Source organism: Labeo rohita, unplaced genomic scaffold (assembly GCF_022985175.1).
Source record: "Labeo rohita strain BAU-BD-2019 unplaced genomic scaffold, IGBB_LRoh.1.0 scaffold_880, whole genome shotgun sequence".
NCBI lineage: Eukaryota > Metazoa > Chordata > Actinopteri > Cypriniformes > Cyprinidae > Labeo > Labeo rohita.
The window spans coordinates 1,779-18,132 of NW_026129833.1; the positions used below are offsets into that span (position 1 = coordinate 1,779).

Consider the following 16,354-nt stretch of genomic DNA (forward strand, 5'->3'; position numbering starts at 1 on the left):
TAATGTAATGGATTATGTTACTAACTACAATTTTTGTCATGTAATTTGGAATCAGTGTTACACCATTATGATTATTTGAGAGTCATTTAAAACAAAACAAAATGAAACAAAAAAAAGATCAAAAAATGACACAGTTCTTGTTTTTCCGTTTGTTCCCCTTTATCATCTCTTCTTTTTCTCCCTTTTGCAGGTCTTCGTGATCTTTTACTGATTCATCTGGCTCCTCCAGCTTTTTATTTATATGCAAATTTCATTTCTTTTTTCTGTCTCTGAAATCATTCATTTCTTCTCCTTTTCTTCTGACTTCATCTTCATGTTTCTTCACCATCTCTTTTATTTCCTCTTCATGTTTCGCTTTCATTATATCACATTCTATTTTCTCTCTTTGAAGATCTTGCTTTAGTCTTACTGCCATTTCTCTGTCTTGTTCTTTCTCACTTCTCTCTATTCTGATCTGATTCTCCATTTTCTCTTTCTCCTCATCTGCTCTTTGGTTTTCTTCCTTGAGTCTCTTCTTTAGGTTCTTAATTTCCATCTCATATCATCTTTGAGTATGGATTTCTCTTTCTCTCTCTTTCAGTATTTCTTTCATTCTCTTTTTAATGGACATCTCTGCCTCCTCAAACATGCTGTTAGTGAAGTAGAAGTCCTCTAGTGAACAGAACGATGCTGAACTGAGCAGCTTTTGGACCAAAGATCTTCTTGATCAGATCTACAGTATCTGATTCTTCCTTAGTGAATCATCCCACACTCAACACAATGACAAACACATGAGGTCCAGGTGACGACAGTGAAACACATTTCATTATTTCTTTCACTACTTGATCATTTGACAGTGTCGTATCAAAGAGTCCTGGAGTATCAACAACAGCTATTGATCGACCATCAACTTCACAAAATTTCTTCTGACAAACAGTTGTCACTGAGCACATACTTGCTTGACTCACAAACTCATTTCTTCCTAGAATAGTGTTTCCTGTTGGACTCTTTCCATTTCCTGTTCTCCCAACCAGCACAATCCTCAAACACTTCAAATAATCTGCTTCACCTTCAGCACCTGAAAATAACATTGAAAAAAAACTTAAAAGTACATAAGTTTAAAACGATTGCAACCAGCAACACTGGATCACTGGAGTATGGGCTAGAAACAATTATTGACATTGCCACTGACATATTTGTGTATATACACACTTTTTGAAGAGCAAATATGTCAGTATATATGTACATATATGTACAGTATTGGGACTGATTTATTGATCTCATTGATCTGAGTGTATGTATAAATGTATATTTCCTACTTGCTGAAGGGCACAGGTAGCCTAAATATGACCTTTATTAAAATATGCTTATGTGGACATTGGCTTAAATTAGAAGTTGATATTTTTTCTAATAAATGTCACTCACTTTTGTTCTGCTCGAACTTGCACAATTTTCATGAGGTCCGGAGGTCCAAGTCTTCTTGATTTTAAATCTCATCTTAAAACGTAACTTTTTATGTGACTGTATTATGTTCTTAGTCTGTCAATAATGTACTGAGAGCCTTTTGTTATTTAATGATAATTGTGTTTGACTCTATGAAAGGCACATACATACCTACATGTACATATATGTGCATACATACATACATAAAACTGACTGAAAACAAAACAAAACTAAATTAAACAAACAAACAAACAAACAAAAACGGTGTAAGAATTAAACAGATATGAAATGTCAAGTACCTAACAGCTTCATGACTGAACTTAATAAAAACTGAACTTAATACAAATCTTAAGACAATCTTAGTTTGTGTTTAATTATTATATACTCACTGCCGATATGAAACTTTGCAATATTCTTAATTTTCTTCAGTCCTTCTATATATTTCTCCTATGTTTCATGTCTGACTCTGTTCTCTTGAGCTTTCACATACATCTGAGTTGAATGTGGTTCAGTCTTCATGTTCGCTATATAATCCAGTAGTTCTGGCTTCTGTCTTGAGTTTTCAGATTCATTTAACCCCATCACTTTTTATTGACCCCCCCAAAAGGCTGATTAATCTCTGACAAGCTGTATTGTATTTTATTATTTTTGTCACTGATTTGTCAACAGTGAGTTGTGTTGTGAAAAGCACCATGAAGTGACCTCTAGAGTTAAATATCTTCTGGATCTTCTCTATTTCTGCTTTGTCTTCATTAGTAAGTGCACTAACGGGTACAATGAGAAGGAAAACATGAAGCTACGGTGCCATGGGCTGTAAACCTCTTGATGATTTTGCACACAGTGGACACAGATGGATCTCTGGAGATGGACCATGTTGAGATTGTCCATGTTTTCCACAATTGTTCTCTCAAATTCTCTCAAATCCACAGACAACTCTTTGCACCACTTTCTTTTTTCCATGCTTAGTGTGACACACAACCCAAAGGCTGAGTCAACTTTTCTTCATTTTAACTGGTTGCAAGTGTCATTACTATATTGCCCACACCTGCCACAGGTGTGTGTCTAAATATAAATTATAGGAGCATCACATGCTTGAAAAGCAATTGTTTCTTACAATTTTGACAAGGTGCCAATACTTTTGTTCAGTCCATTTTTGAGTCCTGTGTGAAAGTATATCAAGTTTGACTTTTCTTCTCTTTTATTTATTTGTTTATTTATTTATTATTATTTTTGTGTGTTGTTGCAGAGCAAACAAAAACTATGTATGCATGTGAATACCAAAACATTTACAATTGGAACAATTTTCTGAAAGAATTGCAAGGGTGCCAATATTTTTGGCCATGATTGTATGTATGTGCAATAACGAAGTAAAATACTGCAGATAGGGCTCAGAGTTTGATAAGATTAACTACAGGTATAGAATACAATACTTTATTGTCATTGCACAATGTCATTGTATACAGAATAATATAGCCAAGAACAGGTGGGGCAAACGTCAGTCCTGGAGAGCCGCAGCCCTGCAGAGTTTTGCTTCAGCCGTAATCAAACACACCTGAACAAGCTAATCAAGGTCTGAAGAGTTACTAGAAAGCTACAGGCAGGTGAGTTTTAATTAGAGTTGGAGCTGAACTCAGCAGGGCTGCGGCTCTCCAGGACCGGAGTTCGCCAACCCCGGTCAAGAAGATTGTTGCTGCAATTCAAAACCTCCCATAGTGGCATTTTTGGAAATAACCTCCTTCACTTGACCCCCTAGTTGCCACTGGTACAGGTACTGGCATCTGGTATTTGATCTAATGTCATCTCTCTTTACAGGAACCGAAGTAAAGATTTGTCAACAGGGAGCAGCCTCACCTGATTAAACTTCCCATGGATGCCACTGCTTACAGCAGAAATGTTTTGCATGGCTCCATCCATGTTGTTTTTTTTGTTCTTTTTTTTTTTGCCGGTTAGTAACAGGAGACACAGTGAGTGAGACTGCCATCTCTGTTGGTCCTGCTTCACAGTTTGCAGTATTAGGTCCTCAGACTGTCCCTTGAGATTTAACTGCTGTGCGACTGTGTGGAGCACCATTACCCTTTCTGACCAATCGTCTACCACAGCATATACCTCAATAGATTTGTTCCCACTGGTGATGACTTGGTCACCTTAATAAAAAACCTTCTGGCTGTAGACAGGGCGATGTCCTTGATGGCGCTAATCAGGCAGGAGCTCTCATTAGTTTCTGAGTGCAGCGAAATAAAAAAATTAGAAAAAATTAGTGAAAGAGTGCAGCCCCTTACCTGCTCTATACCTGATCTGTGCAGAGGGTTATTAATGGAAGTCTTTTCTCTGTGTGGTGGGTAATATGACATGTTTGTGAGGCATGGAAATGAGGAGCTGGTAGAGGTAACACTGATTTACTTGGGATGGCCATGTTTGTGGCTATCTGCTGGACCTCCTGTTTTATGATAACATTCTCTACTTTACAGACGTGTAATGCAGATAAAAAAAAACTCTGGCAGGTGTTGAATGCAGCTGTGAAGCTCATCATTCTCTTTTTGCATCTCCTTTCATGTAAACCACTGGTTCCTCATCCTGGTCCCGCAGAACCCCAAATACTGCACATTTTTGATGTCTTTCTTATCTGACACACACCTTTGAGGTCTTGGAGTCTTTACCAATGAGCTGTTGAGTTGAATCATCCAAACTGTGCAGTTTTAGGAGTTCTCCAGGACAAGAATTGGGAACTACTGATAAGGCTGTCAGGCCTTTGGATGCAACTCTTCATTTCTCTCTCTGTAAGTCTCCCTGTGCATGTTACCATTCATTCTGTAACACCAGATCACTGAACAGTGAATTCTGACTTATTGCTGTGGAGACAACCAGAGTATCTGGCTCTATAAAGGATTTAATCTGCAGCAATTTATGTTCAGAAGGACCACTTGTGATTAAGATTTAAATTCAACGAATAATTCGGGTCGATTTGAACCTCTGCAGACAGTCATTCGGAGCAGTTTAAAGACATCAAGTTTTGGAAATTCAGTCAGAATTGCAGATTTTAGAATGTTTTTCAGCGAGTTTACTGATGATAATTCAAATGCAAATAGATGTGGTTCTGGAACAAAATACAGAAATAAACATACATGACTTTGCATTTACATTACCCACCTTTAAATTTACTCTTAAAAGTACATATTTTCCAAAATGTTACATAACTAAATGTAGCGAATGTAGTGCATTACTACAAACCTCTGATTTTGAGTAACTAAAATAATAATAGTAATTAACAAAATAAAATAAAATAAACGAATAAAGAACTGATCATAAAAATAGTATTTTTATAGTCTTCTCTTCAATTTTTTAGAAATATCACAGAATGACACAGCTGCATTTATTACTCAAACTTTCTACTACTTGTAGCAGCTCTTCTGTTTCTTCATCTTTCTGGGCTTTCAGGTGTTGATAGAGTTTTTCCAGTAATTTCTGTTGTCTCTGATATTCTTCCAGCATCTGTTGGAGCTCCTGAACGTGCTGCTCTTTTCTCTCTATGAAATCATTCAGTTCTTCTGCTTGTTTTCTGGCTTCATCTTCATGTTTCTTCATTATGACTTTTATTTTCTCTTCATATTTCTTTTTTATTTCATCTCGCTCTTTCTCTTCTCTTTCTCTTCTCTCTCGCTCTTCTTTTTCTCTTCTGTTGATCTCCAGTTCTCGCACTTGTTTAAGACCTTCAATCAGTTTTGTCAGTCTCTTTCTCTCTTCCTCTCGTCTCTGATCATCTTCTCGATTTCTTTTCTCCCACTCCATTTTCCTCGTGTGCTCCAGTTGTTCATAATGTATTTTCATTTCAGTTATCTTTCCTTCATATTCTCTCTCTTTTTCTTCTTGTTCTCTTTTCTGTTTGTTTCTCTCATACGGTATTTTTTGTCGTTCTTCTTCTCTCTCTCTTTCAAATCTCTTTCTCATTTTCTCCAGTTCTTCTTGTTTTTCTCTCAATTGTTCCTTGTGTTTCTCTTTTCTCTTTCTTTCTTCTTCTTCTCGTTCTCTCATCTGTCGTTTCTTTTCATCCTCCCATTCTCTCTGCTGTTGTTGAATTTCCTCTTGAATCTCCTTTCTGTCATTTTCAGCCTCTTTTATTTTTCTTTCCCATATCTGTCTCTCCTCCTCTTCTTCTTTATTTCTCCTTTTCTCCTCAGTTTCCCTTCTTTTAGTTTCCTCTTCTTGTTTCTTCTGTAATTTTGCTATAATATGTTTTTGTTCATTTCTCATCTTTTCTTGATCTTGTCTGTATTTCTCTTCTCTCCATCTATCTTCTAGTTCTCCTTCTTTTTGCTGTTTTTCGTACTGTAATCTCTGATTTTCCATCTCTTTCTTCATCTCGTCTATTTTTTGATGATATTCAGCTCTCTGCTGTTTTTCTTCTTCTAATCGTTTCTGGTTTTCAGTCTCTTGTTTCTTCTGTTCTATTTTCTCTTTTTCTTCAAACTCTTTTCTGAGTTTTTCCAGTTTTTCTCTAAATTGATTCTGCATTTTTATTTTCTCCTTATCTGCTCTTTCTTTCTCTTCCTCGAGTTTCTTCCTCAGGTTTTTCATGTCCATTTCATATCTAGCTTGCAATTCTTCTCTCTGAGCCTGAATTTCTCTCTCTCTCTCTTTCATTATTTCCTCCATTCTCTTTTTAATGGACATCTCTGCCTCCTCGAACATGCTGTTAGTGAAGTATCGACCCTCAGCTGTATTTTTCAGCTCTTCTATCATGTTTAACAGTTGAATCACTTGACTTCTGTCTCCTTTTTCTCTGTTATTGAAAGACAGGAATCTGTTTCCACAATCTCTGATCAGTTTCTTCAGTTCTGCTGATTTACTTCTCTTCACATAATCTTGTATGGATTCATTCTCAAGATCATCTCCTCGAGTGAACAGAACAATGCTGAACTGAGCAGCTTTTGGACCAAAGATCTTCTTTATGAGATCTACAGTGTCCATCTCCTCTTTGGTGAATCGTCCCACACTCAACACAGTGACAAAAACATGAGGTCCAGGTGATGACAGTAAAACACATTTCATTATTTCTTCCACCACTTGATCATTTTTCAGTGTTGTGTCAAAGAGACCTGGAGTATCAACAACAGTTACCGATCGACCATCAACTTCACCAAGTCCTTTATGCGAAACAGTCGTCACTGAATCTGTGCTTAATTGGCTCTGAAACTCATCTCTTCCTAGAATAGTGTTTCCTGTTGCACTCTTCCCACTTCCTGTCCTCCCGATCAACACAATCCTCAGACCCTCCAGATCATCTGTCTCACCTTCAGCACCTGAAAATCATCATTTGTAATGATGTCATGCAGGCTTAGGTTTGGTATTTTTCATTACAGAGTGAGAAATTGCATGATTCTGTATATTAGTTAACTGTCTGAATAAATCAAACTGAATGGGGAAACGATTCAGAATATTAAAGGCCATAACTTAAAAAATCATTCATGAGTCAAACATTGCTCTGATTCTACATTCTTATGGAGTTGCAGATGCCAAAATTAAAAAAGTCACTCACCATATGACTGAATTTTCTGCTTTAACTCTTTGTTTTCATCTTCCATTCTCTTCAGTTCTTTCTTATATTGCTCCTCCAGTTCATGTCTGATTCTGTTCTCTTGAGCTTTCACATACATCTGAAGTGAATACGGTTCAGTCTTCATGCTCTCTATATAATATAGTAGATCTGGGATCTGTCTTGAGTTTTCAGGTTCATTTAACCCCATCACTCTGTACTGACCTCCACAACGACTGATTAAACGCTGAGATTCTGTGCTGGACTTAACTAAACCCGTCACTTGTCCTTCAACAGACAGACTTGGGGTAAAGAACAGCATAAAATGCTCTCTGGAGTCAAATATCTTCTGGATCTCCTCTATTTCTGCTTTGTCTCCATCAGTCAGTGGAGCATCCGGAACAATTATGATGAAAACATGAACTCCAGGATGACTGAGTGACACACAGCTGAGAGTCTGACGCATCACTTCCTCCTTTGAGAGCTGATTGAGAGCTGGAAGCTCCACCAGACTGATCAGACGATCACAAATTATCCTCTTTTTCTTTATGCACTCTTTGCTGCTCTCTCTCTGATGTGAAAGTTCAATCTTTTTCCCTCGTAAGAATTTTGACACAGAGGCTGTGAGTGATCCATCACTTCCGCACAACACCAAATTCAGCTTCTGTTTTCCTTGAAAATGCGCTGAAAGTGAAATATATATTAAGAGACATTAGACTCAAGCCTTGTTACTGTTGCTGTTTACTTCCTTAAACAAAACCATTTATATGTTTTTACTACCATCAAGAACAGCATTATCTGAACACAGTAATGATATTATTTTCACGTGTTGAATGCTCTAAAAAACATTAGGGTTTTTGTAACTTTTAAATAATGTCATAATCACAACAGTGATTCCCATTAGTTCACACCGCTCGCCTGGTTCCCGTGTTCCCGTGACATCACTGACCAGCCCTCTAATCTCATTGGTGCCCGTGAATTAAAGTGGAGAGAAGACGCCTAGACACTTCAACGTTCTGTGTGGCATCCTGTGTCACAAAGATGTTTCTCCCCAATTTAAATGTTACTACCCTTTTCCCCTTGGCTGACCACCTATAGTCGTAACAATTAATATTCTGCCTAATAAATTTATAGTTTATGCTGTGCATTGATTTTGAATTGTATGTATCATTACGAAGGCACTCTTTGAAGGAATTTGCAGCTTTACTCGCAAACTACAATTCCTGTTCATCAATAAAGTGATAACCAGACCCATTATAACCCTAAATATACTTGATTGAAATAAATTAACTGAAAAGTGTAGTGTAATAGCTGTAACAGAATATGTTTACTGTCGTAATGATGTCTCAGAAAATAGTATCTGTTTCGTGCTCCTGCGCAGTTAGTGCTCACACTACATGCGTACGCCAACCGAGCCCAACCTAACCGCGCCCTGGCCCACCTCCTCCAATCGGGCCAAGGACGGATAAATGAACCATGCCCGTGCACGGCACGGAACGCTCACACTAGTCAAACGAACCGAGTTTGACACCACTGCTTTAAACTCTACCTTCATCACTTCTGTCTTTCTGGATCTCTTTGTGTTTTTCATCATCTTGGTGGTGAAAGCGCCTTGATCTGCTCTGCTCTTCATCCACTGATGTTCCTGTAACATCTTCATATATTTCACATGCGAGATATTCTTCCTGGTTTACTTTGAATATCTCATCAACACTCTTGAATATGTCAGAGTGCCATTCTGATTTTTCTTTTCCAAGCTGCAGATGTCTTCTTCCACACTCCTTTATTAACTGATGAGCTGCTGTATGCTTTATCGTAGGACTCATGTGTGACTCGTAAGTTTCTTCATCAGTCGTGATCACTAAAGTGTGTTTAAATGCCTCTTCTTTGAATTTTTTCAACACATGTTTCACTCTTCTCATGTCCTCCTCAGTGAAGTCATTATTCTGCACTATGATTATGAACACATGAGGTCCTGGATCAGACAGATACACACACTCTCTCACTGTCTGTGTGATCTGATGATCTGAGATGTTTGTCTGGAGCAGCTGAGGACTGTGGATGATGATCACGTGTCTGTCCTTCAGTCTTCCTGCGACTCTCTCGACAACATCTGGAGGAGCTTCACTGTCAAATGCTGCTCGTCCTAATATGAAGTTTCCAACAAGACTGTTTTCTGACACACTCTTCCCCAGCAGGAAAATCCTCAGCTCGCTCACTAAAACACACAACACATTTCTCAGGTGAAAAGGACTATTGTACCTGATGCTTGTGCATGAACATATTAAATTTCACATACATAATTTGTAAGTTTGTTAGTTGTCTTATTCAGCATTAATAACACACACACACACACATTTTGATCTTTGCTGTGTTAAATAGCTCAGAATATTTATCAGTAAACTGTAAGACATAAATACAGAAACAGTCCTCCAAAACTATCTCACACTTTGCTATTGCTGTCAAAGTTGCTGTCAAATCATTTAATTAACTTACTGTTGGGGAAGTCGAAAACGTAACTAGTTCTGTCCACTGCAAAACAAACAAACAAGCAAAAAACAAACAAACAAACAAACAAACAAAAACAGGAACACAATCACAAACTCTCTGTGAACCTGGTAAAATTATGATGTAAACTACATGATCTTGAAATTATTAAAACTATTTAATATAAATACAGAAATATCAATGACTTTTAAAGACAGCTGAAGACACACCTTTTCCTTGTGCATTTAAATAACAAAGACATTTCTATTCTGATGCATCATTTAAGAAAAAAGGCACTTCTACACTTCACTTCTTCTCTACTTGTGTACTACTCTGCCATACTAATTTACTATCCGCAATCCTCACTTAAACAATAATAAACAAGACACACATTAAGCAAATCAATCATCCTGGTGTTTCTGTAACATGGCAGTTTTTGTATTTTATAAATATAGTTTGTCAACTAGGTTTTTAACTTTAACAGCACTGAATATTAGGAAAATGTGTATATTAAATATCTATCATGACCTGCACACAATGATTCAGAATGATAACATCAAATATCAACAATCTTAATGTTAAGCGCAGCACATCCTGATTTTGCTGAGTTAGATGTGTTCCTGGGTCAACATATTTTGTTGACCCTGGAACAACTGTTACAGGGGGAGCGAGACGAGAGACGAGCGGATCCATATGCACACTTTTATTCAAGGGATGAGACAAAGACATGGTCAAGGCAGGCAGGGTCAAACAGTGGCAAACAGGTATTTAGACAGCAAGACGAAGAATAGTCCATAAGCAGGCGGGGGTCGATTAGCGGCGAACGTAATCCAGATGAGGGCTAGGCAAAAGAGTAATCCGAAAAAACAGGCGAGGGGTTTCAAAAGGCAGGCGGCGAGACGGACAAAACAAAATAACTAGGCTAGGTCACAAGGAGGGAAAAACGAGGCAAAACAAAAGGGAACTAAACACAGGATAACTGGGAGAACGCTTTGTACGAATGCTAGGAAACAATTCAATACTCGGCAGTGAGTAACAGGAAGACCGGGGTTTAAATAGTGACTCTGATTGGACGTGGGTGAAATGCAATGGCTAATGGGGAATGTAGTCCAGGGTGTGGTGAAACATTTAGTGAGGTGCAAGGTGAGAGCGACATCTGGTGGTGAGTGGTCCGCAGCTCACCGACCAGATCCGTAACACAACATTTTAATCCAAAAATTTAATCTTGACCACATCCCTACACTTAAACCTAACCTTAAACATGATTGTAATCCCTAAAATCAGAGGAAATGATAGATGAATGACACTTATGTACAAGCACCAAACACTGATTGTAAGCCTAAACTTCACAAAAACTATAAACTGATTTTTCAAATCTGATTGGTTAATCACAATGTTGTTTCAGGGGCAACAAAGATGTTGATCCAGGAACATGTCCTACTTGGTAAAATCAGGTTCTGCGTTAAGGCACATAAATCACTCCGACTTTAATAGAATAATCATGTTACACATAGATAAACAAACATGCTTGAAATAATGAACAAAACCCAAAATAACAAGCGAATTTGTAAGGCACTCACATTTCTTTATTCCCCACGCTGTATTACACGTTCCTGGAAAAGTCCAGAAACAACACAAAATAACCACTACTGACAGCACAATTTCACAGTTATGAAACCAAATACAAACAGGCGTCACATTTAAAGTCCACTTAAAGACAGTAAAACACTGAAAAAATACTATTAAACGTATGTTTTACGTAGGTTACTGCTTTCTCTCAATATTTACGTACTTTAAGCAAGAACGTCCAACTGCTAAAACAATTTAAGTTAGATTCTGATGGATAATTGAAGAGATTTTTAACATGCTATACACATAAATGGCTTGCTAAACTCAAATCTTACTTAATCTTATGTGCGCCATGAATCCAAATATGTGTTCCTGCAGCCTTGTGACACCAGTAAGGGGACACCTTACAGTCTGTGGGGTTATGAATACTTTCAATACAACCCATGTGAAGCTACAGGTCCGCCCATTCCGACCTCCGTTATTCATAGCTTGCACGTGGCGTCGCGTCAAACCCTTAGGAACGCCCACCTGGAGAGCAAAACAAATCGTTCGTCCATTGACCGCCAGTTATTTTCACAGTGTTTACTAACGTAACGGCGATATTAAAAACTCAAATGAAGAATCCACTTTTATTATGGTGCATATTATATACAAGCGAACAGATGAGCCCAAAATATGAGCGCAACACACTAACTTAGAGCGTTCAGTTCATATTCTGGGCACGTATCTTTATGTAGTGCGCTATTATCATAAGGTGTATATTAGATTCGACCTTTTAATACTGTTTTAGTACATTACGACACTTCTTTCTTTTCATTCTGTGGATGATTTGAGCTTTTTATGTTATATGATAGAAAAAAAAATCTATAATAAATAGACTATATGAACGCAACAAAATAATAAATATTTTACTGTGTACAAATAGTGCAAGCTACAGTCACACAGACAATAAGTAAATGAATAATAATAAGTAAATGAATAATAATACTCTCATTAGTCTTTTTTGTTGTTTTTAAATGATACATTTTAAGTGATACATGACTTGTTAACACTGTCATGGGGTTAAACAATATTTTAGATAGTACCAGTCTATACACAAAGTAGGCCTAATAATTTTCCTTTACACCACAAACAATTTTTACGTGCATAGTGCCCTCCACTAATATTGGCACCCTTGGTAAATATGAGCAAAGGTGGCTGTGAAAATAAATCTGCATTGTTTATCCTTTTAATCTTTCATTCAAAAAATTCACAAAATTCTAACCTATCATTTAAGTAAAACAATGGAAAGCAGGGGGAAATCTCATTATGAAATAAATGTTTTTCTCTAGTTCATGTTGACCACAATTATTGGCACCCAATTATTGCAACGTCCTTTATTCAAAATAACAGCTTTTGTGTTTTCTCCTTTAATGCCTGATGAGTTTGGAGAACACCTGACAAGAGATCAGAGACCATTCCTTCATACAGAAACTCTTCAGATCTTTCAGTTTCCCACCTCCATGCTGGTGTTCAGTTCTCTTTCAGTTCTCTTCAGTTCACCTCATGCATTTTCTATAGGGTTCAGGTCAGGCAGCTGGGACGGCCATGGCAGAAGCTTCATTTTATGCTCAGTGACAAGATCCAACCACAGCTCATTATATAACTTCTAACCGATGCAGTCCGGTTTAGATTTTTTATCTGTTGGTATTTGCTAAAATCCATGATGCCATGTATCTGAACAAGATGTCCAGGACCTCTGGCAGGAAAATAAACCCACAACATTAAAGATCCAGCAGTATATTTAACCATGGGCATGGGTGATGTAGGGGGCTGTTTGAATTTTTTTTTAGTCTTTTGACCCCAAGACTCAACTAATCTCTGCAATTCTCCTGCTGTGATCCTTAGAGAGTCTTTGGACACTTAAACTCTCCTCCTCACCATGCATTAGAACGATTTAGACAAACATCCTTTTCCTGGCAGATTTGTAACATCTTTAGTTGATTGGAATTCTTAATTATTGTCCTAATGATGGAAATTGGGATTTTCAATGCTTTAGCTCTTTTCTTACAGCCACTTTCTATTTTGTGAAGCTCAACAATCTTGTTCTGCACATCAGAACTATATTATGTGGTTTTATTCCTTGTGATGGATGATTAAGGGAATTTGGCCTTTGTGCTTGTCTTATTTATAATCCTGTGAAACAGGAAGTCATGGCTGGACAATATTATACTCCTAGTCATTCTAGTGTGCTATATGCAAATATGAATGGGAATATACTTCAGAGATATTTTACTCATTATAATTTCTAAGGGTGCCAATAATTGTGCCCACCGTGCATTGGAGAAAAAACATTTATTTCATAACGTAGGTTTCCCCCCACTTTTAATTGTTTTACTTCAATGAAAGGTTAGCATTTTATGAATTTTTTGAATGTAAGATCAAAAAGATAAACAAAGCAGATTTATTTTCATAGCCATCTTTGCTCATATTTACCAAGGGTGCCAATATTAATGGAGGGCACTGATTTCTGAATTTACATTCAATTGTTCGTGCAGCTATGACTGCATTGCCAACAGTTTAAAATGACAAATAATTGTTAAAATAAATGTATCTGTCTATTTGTGAGTGTTGAGATGTTATGAAATGCTTCTCTTAAATTAAAAAAGAAAGACTGAATCCTGGACTGAAAGCAAGGTTTAACTTTTTTATTCATCCGTTCTATTATATCTTGAATACGCTCAATCAGGAGTTATTCAGTGTAATCCAGAACACACTCAGATGATAAATGTATCATTTTTATCATGAAGGAAGCATGTGGTTGGAATAATGTCTTTCAACTTCCAGTCTGCATGCAGAATTTGTTCAGGATTTTAATATAACATGAGGACAAAAGTGATGTTTTATACATTTTATTAGTATTATTATTATTATTTAAATCATTGTTTTATAACAAGCACCTATAGCAGAGATGTTTTTTTAAAAAAAAACTGATTAAAGCAACTGCACACACTGTAAGTTATTTCCTTGAAATATGAGTTACATTGCACATTACATATCATTTTTGAACTGTAAAAAAACATTGCATTCAACTGACTTAACTGTAGGGGGCAGTATTGTTGCAAAAATACAACAACAACAACAACAAAAATACAATATAAATATAATATGTTTGTTTGTTTGTTTGTATTATTAAACAACAATTTTATAATCTGAATTTATTTGTAATTTGTAACTTAGTTATAACTTACAACAAATACAAAGCTATACAACAATTCAGTTTTGTTAACCTGCACAACAGTGGCTCAATAACAAGGCTATATTGTCCTGAAAGTGGACAGCCTTGCCTAATACCTCTTAATACAGGTACTGGTACACTCAATCCTCCACAATCTTTCACAATCACAAAAACGTCAGAATATAACAGTTGAATTTATGATATAAAATTCTTTCTGAACCCAAAATGTATGTATGATTAATCCTATCGAAAGCTTTCTCTTGGTCTAACGAAAGCACACCCAGGTCAACATTATTAAATTGATTAACATCAATTACATCTCTTAACAAAAAACAACAACAACAACAACAAAAAAGATTGTCCATAATTGATCTATTAGGGATACAATGCGTTTGATCTCTGTAAACCAATAATTCCAAAGCATTTGCTTTTTGAAAGTATTTTATAGTCCATACACAGTAAAAAGACAGGTCTCCAGTTCTTTAAAAGGCATAAATTCCTCCTTTTTTAGGGAGCAAAGAAAGGACGGCTCTTCAACAACTAGTAGGAATTAACTTGTTCCTTATGCTTTTTTTAATAATACTTCTACTAATAAGTAACTTTCTAGTACATTCCAGAACAACTGATAAAACTCTGCTGGCAATCCATTAGGTTTGTATTGCTGCTTTCACCAAAGAAGTAGAATGTGAACTATAATTTTGACAAAAGATCCTTATATTTGCTTTACCAACCTCCCACCACATACATACATTTTCAAAATAATCATTTTTTTAGCTTCTTTAGTTCTTTTTATAATATCAAATGATGATCTGAAAACCCAACCGGTAAGATCAAAACATCCATAATTTTAAATTCTATTCTTCACCTATACAGGTGTTGGTCATATAATTAGAATATCTTCAAAAAGTTGATTTATTTCACTAATTCCATTCAAGAAGTGAAACTTGTATAATGTATACATTCATTCCACACACACTGATATATTTCAAGTGTTTATTTCTTTTAATTGTGATGATTATAACTGACAACTAATGAAAACCCCAAATTCAGTATCTCAGAAAATTAGAATATTGTGAAAAAGTTCAGTATTGAAGACACCTGGTGCCACACTCTAATCAGCTAATTAACTCAAAACACCTGCAAACGCCTTTAAATGGTCTCTCAGTCTAGTTCTGTAGGCTACACAATCATGAGGAAGACTGCTGATTTGAGTTGTCCAAAGGACGACCATTGACACCTTGCACAAGGAGGGCAAGACACAAATGGCATTGCAAAAGAGGCTGTTCACAGAGCTCTGTGTCCAAGCACATTATTAGAAGGGAAGGAAAAGATGTGGTAGAACAAAAAGTGTACATGCAATAGTATGCCACCCTTAGTCACAACGCGAAGGCTGAGGTTCCTTTTACAGATGTTTAATGCACACATCGACACGGACATCAACGCCAACATCTACACCGTCACCGACACCAACACCGTAGAACTAAACAGGACGAATTTATAACAAACATCAGTCACACATTCAATTGCACGGAAAACACGCATTTGATTGTAAACTCGTAAATTAACAAACAACATTCACATACCACTTTTGCCTGCTTGTGCGCTAAGAGGGGGGTATGTCTTCAAGTTTCTTGATCAGATGGGTTATAAATGTAAGGAGAAACACCTTAAATCTTAGACGATAACATCTTACCATCTCTTCGTGCAGATGACAAAACAGGAAGTGCCATATAAGGGCAAGATGGGAATAAAATAAAGCATAACCCAAAAGAATTAGTCTTGTGCAAATAACCGTAAATTGAGTGTGGAAATCTCAATAAACATTTATAAAATAATCAAAACATAAAATTATACAAATTATACTAATAAAACGTTACCGCAATAAGCAAGTGTCTAAGTGCACAAGCGCCATCTAGTGGAAACAGACATAAAGTTCACCAAGCTTTGTGACAGCAAATACAATAGGGATAACCGCACCCTGGAGAGAATTGTGAAACAAAACCCATTCAAAAATGTGGGGGAGATTCACAAAGAGTGGACTGCAGCTGGAGTCAGTGCTTCAAGAACCACTACACACAGACGTCTGCAAGACATGGGTTTCAGCTGTCGCATTCCTTGTGTCAAGCCAC

The 16,354-nt window shown here is 36.7% G+C and overlaps 1 protein-coding gene and 1 pseudogene across 2 annotated transcripts; both read right to left on the reverse strand.

Annotated features, from left to right (window-relative positions):
- Positions 1–250: 250 nt before the first annotated feature.
- On the reverse strand, positions 251–3,835 carry LOC127162305 (GTPase IMAP family member 7-like; annotated as a pseudogene).
- Positions 3,836–4,719: 884 nt separating this feature from the next.
- Positions 4,720–11,400, reverse strand: LOC127162303 (GTPase IMAP family member 8-like). 2 transcript variants are annotated; one of them, XM_051105082.1, is made up of 6 exons: positions 11,344–11,400; positions 11,020–11,052; positions 9,449–9,484; positions 8,502–9,170; positions 6,956–7,636; positions 4,720–6,719 (listed from the first exon to the last, which is right to left on the reverse strand). In XM_051105082.1, exons 1-6 carry the CDS (start codon positions 11,360–11,362, stop codon positions 4,771–4,773), a joined length of 3,387 nt encoding a protein of 1,128 aa, XP_050961039.1. In that variant the 5' UTR covers positions 11,363–11,400; the 3' UTR covers positions 4,720–4,770. The 2 variants fall into 2 exon arrangements, with proteins under 2 accessions (XP_050961039.1, XP_050961040.1); XM_051105083.1 differs by lacking the exon at positions 9,449–9,484 and having other exon boundaries at positions 11,344–11,398.
- Positions 11,401–16,354: the final 4,954 nt, after the last annotated feature.

Coding starts and splice junctions, on each gene's coding strand:
- LOC127162303 (XM_051105082.1), bottom strand. Junction 9,485..11,019: donor AGCGTGGGGAATAAAGAAAT/GTGAGTGCCTTA, acceptor TTTGTTTTGCAG/TGGACAGAACTAGTTACGTT. Junction 9,171..9,448: donor CGTTTTCGACTTCCCCAACA/GTAAGTTAATTA, acceptor TGTGTGTTTTAG/TGAGCGAGCTGAGGATTTTC.